Source organism: Malania oleifera, chromosome 13, assembly GCF_029873635.1.
Source record: "Malania oleifera isolate guangnan ecotype guangnan chromosome 13, ASM2987363v1, whole genome shotgun sequence".
In the NCBI taxonomy this organism is placed as follows: Eukaryota; Viridiplantae; Streptophyta; class Magnoliopsida; order Santalales; family Ximeniaceae; genus Malania; species Malania oleifera.
The window spans coordinates 84309427-84316054 of record NC_080429.1 but is presented as its reverse complement, the minus strand read 5'-3'; the positions used below and the strand labels follow the sequence as shown (position 1 = coordinate 84316054).

The 6628-nt window shown below is 38.4% G+C and overlaps 1 protein-coding gene across 3 annotated transcripts; it reads right to left on the bottom strand.

Moving 5' to 3' along the window:
• Window positions 1-790: 790 nt before the first annotated feature.
• Window positions 791-6224, bottom strand: LOC131146625 (ninja-family protein Os03g0419100-like). 3 transcript variants are annotated; one of them, XM_058096334.1, is made up of 4 exons: window positions 5999-6146; window positions 5867-5915; window positions 5163-5711; window positions 791-1415 (listed from the first exon to the last, which is right to left on the bottom strand). In XM_058096334.1, the coding sequence occupies exons 3-4, from the start codon at window positions 5677-5679 to the stop codon at window positions 997-999; spliced, it is 936 nt and encodes a 311-aa protein (XP_057952317.1). In that variant the 5' UTR covers window positions 5680-5711; window positions 5867-5915; window positions 5999-6146; the 3' UTR covers window positions 791-996. The 3 variants fall into 3 exon arrangements, with proteins under 3 accessions (XP_057952317.1, XP_057952316.1, XP_057952315.1); XM_058096333.1 differs by lacking the exon at window positions 5867-5915 and having other exon boundaries at window positions 5999-6224; XM_058096332.1 differs by lacking the exon at window positions 5867-5915 and having other exon boundaries at window positions 5985-6045.
• Window positions 6225-6628: the final 404 nt, after the last annotated feature.

The window sequence follows — 6628 nt, the reverse complement described above, 5'->3', positions numbered from 1 at the left end:
CACCGCTAGAACAGGGGGATTAGAAACAGAGTAGAGAATGGAAATATCAAAAAAAAAAAAAAAAAAAAGAAAGAGAGGAGGAGGAAGAAGAAGGAGGAGGAGGAAGGGAAAAATAGTTATGGGAACATATTCAAATGATAATTGTCTAGTACATTACCAAGAAAGAATTTATACCCAATACTACAACTAACATAAATATTACAAAATAACGCCACCTAAAATAAAAAATATAAAATAACCCTAAACTAACTAAATTTCTAAAATAACCATATATATTTTCCCCCAAAAAAAAAAAAAAATCCTAGCTACAACGAAAACATATAAAATTCACCACTGGTGGTTCTCCATCACACAATTAGTTTAAAAAATAGGTTTTGATTACATTTTCTAAGCGCATGCTTACGGCCTTGAATTCCATAGCCAAGCAAACAAATAGAAATTAAGATCTAAGTCCTTCATATACATAATATGAGCCCTACTACAGGTTTTCACAACCATAATCCTAAAATATCTGTAATATCCAAAATTACGTTATAAACCTTAATGATGAACCAAAACAGAAAATGACAATCCAACAAACAAGAAATAAAGGAAATCTGCTTTCGACTGGTATAATAACCATCACAACAAGAAATTGTTAGGTTAGACTGCCTAACTATGTCACATTTTATAATTAAATTTGAATGATTCTAAGAAAGTTTGACTTAATTGATCATTTTAATTCAGAATCATTCAAAATCCAATGTATCTTTATTGTCTAAAATGTAACATAGTTAGGTGACGCAAATAATTTCTCCATCACAATAACATCATCTAATATTTCTTGCAAATAAAAATAGTTCATTCTACGAGAGTCATTGCAAGAGAGAAATTTAAAGAAAATCTGCACACAGTTGCATGCAAACTGGCTGAAAAAAGAAAAAAAGACGACATTGAATTTGGACTTTCCATGTCCTTCCCCAACTAACACCTTCACAGTGGCTGAAAAACTCAGCATCACAGTGAATTAGAATTGTAGGTGGGGGAGACACTAATATGCCTCATGGGGTTTGGCACGTCATCGCCGCCAGCATGCTTGACAAATTCTTCTGGAGAGAAAAATTGGCCATGGCAAACACACACTATACTTATCTGACCTTTCAAGTATCTGTATAGAAACCCTTCTATTCTTCTTCCATTCGGACCTTGCCCTATTGTTGTCACACTAGGCATCTGCTTCATCACTTCCAACCCACTTTCTTGCATGTTGTAGCCTGAAATCTTAGCTTTCTTGAATGGATTCCCTTGCTCAATTTCAGGAGGCTTAATGAATCTCCCATTTGCTGCTGCAACCGGCATAACATAGTATTCTGGGTGACCCCATTCCGGAAATGACTGAGAAAAGAAAGCAGTTGTCACAGCAGAACTCCCCTGTCCTGTATAGAGGTAGGCTTTAATCAATACATCCGTAGTGTGAAAAAACAAAGAAAGAAGTGAAAACAGATACAGCTCAAGGCAAGCCAATACTTTCACAATAGAATTTGCAAGCAGGCTTTGAAATTGGCAGGGGGGGGGGGGGGGGTGGGCATTTTGCATAAAATCCCTCCCTCCTTCAGCAACATAGATGTGCAGCACTATAATAATGATATTCCGGCTGATCAGTCCCCTTTAAAGGTTTAGCACTTTGCATTTGAGATGAAAACAGTTCATCAGTAACATTGCTAGTAACTTCTCCAGAGAGTCCATGCCATGATTGTTCTCTACTCAGAAGAAAAAAGGAAAAAAGAACAGATGGAAGTAGCATCCTATCCTTATAAAGGTACAAGTGTGCTGACTGCTGTGGCTGTTTTTGTATATGTCGATGTTATACACTACATTCATAAGATTCTTTTTGTTGCACATATAATTATGCAATAATTTCAATATTTTATTGATTGTTTCAACTTGGAAAGTCATGACCTTGGCACTGGAATATACCTTTTGAATAATCTTTAGATTAAGCTTTTATCTTTTCCTTAACACTCCAAATCTTTTCTATTTAAATCCCCTGGTTTTTTCTCCGAGTTCAGATGCAGGATTCAAATTCTTTGTTGAACTGGTTGACTGGCTCTGTGGGATCAGTTGACTAAACTAGTCATCTATGCAGTGGCAGATCTAGGACCTACGTTCAGTGGGGACTGAGACTCCCAATCTTAAAGAATTATTAAATTTTTCTAATTTATAAGACTAATTTTGTACAATTATTCATTTATAATTATGAAGTCTTATAATATCAATCCAGACATAACATTAAAGTACTAATTAAAAAAAATAAAAAGTCACTTTTTTAAAACTATATTGGGTTTACTCAATTGAATTTCCTTGCATATATATATATTTGAAATAGCACCCGAATTTTATGATTGCAACTTAGACCCCATGTAAAAACAAGTTGAGTGGGTGCAATTCCACATAAACCAATTGTTTTAAGACTATTTACATATATACTGTAAGGAGTTTTTGATCAATTGAGTGGAGGCTATAGCCCACACTCACACATACATGGATCCATGCATCCATATCTTGATTTGGAAATAAATCTTAGAGCTCTTCCCCTTCGGGGAGCTCACGAGGAATGAAATGACACTCTGACCTTATTATATGAAAGAAATCTGACCGCGTCTTCACGTTCATTTTTACAGCTGCAAGACCTAAAGGCAATAGGGAAGTTCGATGACATCTGCAACTTAAATATGTGTCACAGAATATTACTATAATGTGATTTCCAAACATAGAAATCATATTAAGATCGTATATTCCATGCTGCTGAGCATCTCCAATGATCAAGAGGCCTAGGCACTCTTAATAAAGAAAAAAACATAAGACGAATATTTTACACTGCAGTAAAAGAAATGGAGGTTTGTATGCCTTTATTCAAATCTGGTATAGCGTAAATAATCTATCTTCAACTATAAAAACTCATAATGTAAAAGAGAAACAATCTTTGAAAAAACTTAAAATTTTATAAGAATTAATAGAAAATAAAGAGTTCAACAAATATGAAAATTACGACTAAATTATGAAGATAAGTGAACACTTTTTGCTCGGAACTGTCTCAAAAATGCTAGTGCTCCAATTCATGTAAGTTCAAGAAGTGAGGTTTTCCTTTTGTTGCTCACCTGCTAGTTTTCTTTGTTTGGTCAATGTTTGTTTAAGGGACTCTCATCATTTATGGGAGTCCATGGCTTTCCTTTGTATCAGTATTTGGTTTATAGAAAATTATTTCATCCCCGGGTTTGGTCATGACCTAAGGGCAATGGGATCAGCACGAGACATCAACCGGAGGTTTCATGTTCAAGCCTTGAGAAGGGGTGGGAAGAGTTTAGGAATTAGGGATAGGAAAGGCTACCTTGTCGCGTAGCCCAGGCCCCGTGAGCCTTTCAATTGACCAAAAAGAAAAAAATAAAAAGAACAAAGTGTCATATTTTGGCAATACGATAGTTGGAGCTTAAAGTTGTTGACCCACATGAATGGAAAACAGACAGCTGTTGTGCTGGCTGATTTCTTTCTTCTTTTGGCGATTACTTAGTTGTAGTATTAACACAAAGAAAATGAGCTGAACTCACCTTAGACACCCAGATACTTCATCAAAGGTCTTAAAGAGCATTAGTAAAAATCACTTTCTTGTAATTTCTCTGTAATAGACCATCACTTTTCTCATAATCTGGGAATCCCAGTTTCCCAATCAACCTTTTTTACCATGTTGCCCATGGACCAAACATTAGTGAACTTCTAGCCCTCTAGGAACAATAATATGGGCCATATACATGGAATATTTTTTTTTTTAAAAATGGAGTTGAATTACACATGGATTTATATAGGGGCTAGCTCCTCAAAACATGAACATTATTTTTTTTTACTACCTTGAAATACTAAGTCTATATTTAAACAGATTGTCAATCATACATATATAAATACATACATGCATAAACATGCATATATAGAATCAATCGCACTAGTTAGGAGTTGGCTTCTGTCTGTAGTGAGTAATCTAATCTACAAATGAAGCAGCACATGCACAAGAAAATTGAAAAGATTGTGTACAACAGAGAGTTAGGAAAAAAGAGACTGGGTACAATGGAGAGTTGGATGTAGCTGTATCATTCATTGCAACTCACTGGATAATTACATGAACTCTTAATAAACACAATCATTTCAAGAGATTATAAACGGCAAAAACTAGATGACACCCGGTGAGTTCTGACATTTTTCATATCTCCAATTCTATCCAACATTCATGTGAACCAGGGTGTAATATTTTGGACCCTACACTATTCGAATAACATGTTTAAAAAAATTACGATTGCCTATCGGGGGAAAAATTTGACACGTGGTCGGTTTACATTTTGTGTCGGTTTCTAGATGCCTTTTTTGCTTTTTATTTTTGTCCATTTGCAATTAAGTTCGAAGTTCAACTCAGTAAACTCGATATATTTTTTATTTTTTATGTTGGATAACGGAAGAACTCGACGATATGTTGACCATTTATCTTCGGGACACCTATCGCAGAAATTCTATCATTGGTGTCCACTTGATATGGGACATCTGAGCCGATGACTCACCCCAAACTTGGCCTTATCGTTGCGACATAACTCAAGATTTAAGAGCCATCATTTGCAGATTCTGTTCACAAGCTTAGAGTTCACAAATCATCTGTGCATATGGACGGTGCTTGGTTAAATTGTCCCAACCACAAGGGATCCCTGGTTTCTTAGGTCTCACATGCATCTCACAGGCTTGTCTCAGTTACCAAGCCTGCACAGAAGCCAATCACATAGGCCAGGCAAAAAGAAGTCCTTTTCCTGATCTTTTCCTGTTTACTACTTTCGCTGGCAATAGGTTTTCTCAGAATCCGAACACAGAATGAACACACCAAAAATATTTCTTTAAGAAAAAAGCAATTTAGAAAACCATTTAGAACGTAAAAGACCATTGTATAGAGAGGCGCATTGAAGCAATAACAGGAAATAAAGTTCCCAACCAATACAAGTAGATGAAAACAAGTCACGCATATATGACAGAATTTGCAAATATAGAAATTAAATCTACAAACGGAGCAAATCAATCGAGATAAAGGAGAGAAAAAACAGAATAAAGATTTTAAAAATAAGGATGTTAGCAGATAAATTAATAAATAAATAAACCTTCAATTGATGGGATCCTGGATGCATCTCCGTGGGTGCTGATGTTTTGAAGGGCGCGAGAGAGTGCGACATTTCTAGCGGCAGTAGCTGCGGGCCAAGTCGGCAATTCCGGCGGTGGAGCCACCAAATGCACCATCGGCCCCTGCAGCATTCCCATCTTTGGCTCTACTCTCCGCAGCGGCGGCAACTCCGCAAACCTCCTCTGCCCCCGCTCTGCCGGGGGAGGCAGAGAGTAAGACTGGAGCATCGACACAAACGAACGCTGCGGCGGCGGCGCCGCGGGCGGCAGCAGGGGCAGCAGCCGAGGGTTGCCTTGGACATCAAACCCGCTCACAGCCAGTTTTCCGGGCAACGGAGAAGAGGACCGGAACGTGGGTTTTTCGTTGGAAGTTCCCGTCAAAGAGAGCCTGAGATTGAGGTCTACTTCGTCGGCATTGGAGAACTCGTTTCTTGGGTCCTCTCCCTCTCCCATGAAAAGCTGAAATCCACCAAACCCGCCTTCGTTCACTTGACCCATTGCAGAAATCAACTTCTTCTAGCTAGCTATTCCTGTTTCGAGAAGCCACAAAAGTTTAGATTGTAGAACCTATATTTTAAGCATGAGATCACCATAGCCAACTGAAAAAAAATGGTAACTGAAGAGATCATGACAATGGCAAAGACTAAAAGGGGAGAACGAAATTGACAAACCCAGAAAAGCTTACTCAGTTTTCTAATAAACCTAGAATTTCAGCATGAAATCACCATGCCCAACTGAAAAAATGCAGCTGAAAAGATCATGACAAAGACGAACACTTAAAGGGGAGAATAAAATTGACAGACCCAGAAAAGCTTACTTGGTTTTTCTGATTTGCATGAGCAAAACTTGAAGTACCCTAGAGAACTCTCGAGAGAGAGAAGGGATAAAGAAGGACGGGGGGTGGGGGTGGGGGTGGGGGTGGAGGTGGGAGTGGAGGATCTGAGTTGGATTGATGATGGCAATGGACATGGGAGAAGCCACGTGGTGGGGAGTGAAGGGCGCATGGATATTGTTCCGTTACAGTATTCAGACCTCTGTTCCCATTTTCGATCTGTCGATGGGGTTTAGCGACTGGCTTGCACTGTCTCTCCCGGCCCATTGCAGTAGGAGTTCAACAAAAATGGTAAAACGGCTTTGGTAATTTTAATTTTTCTTGCAAAATTCTAGCTAGACTGCCAAGTCAAAATTCAGTAACTGCAGAGAGAGGGAGAGAGAGAGAGAGAGAGAGAGAGAGAGAGAGGGAGAGAGTTGGGTTAGCAGGGTGAGTGAGTGGAGAGAGAGTGGCGTTTCTTTGAACTAACACAGAAACGTGGCAAGAAGAAGGAGATGAGTACTGCCAACAGTTGTTTATTTATGAGAGATTCTCTGTTTCTTTCCTCTGTCATCACTCATCCTACGCGTTTTAAGTTTGCAGTGGTGAGGTTCATGAGATTTGCGAGCAGTCTGG

Excerpts from the sequence above, each read along its gene's own strand:
- LOC131146625 (XM_058096333.1), bottom strand. The coding sequence starts at position 5,679 with ATGGGTCAAGTGAACGAAGGCGGGTTTGGTGGATTTCAGCTTTTCATG. Across the intron at positions 1,416-5,162 it reads CAGGATCCCATCAATTGAAG|GACAGGGGAGTTCTGCTGTG; the intron begins GTTTATTTATTT and ends ACCTCTATACAG.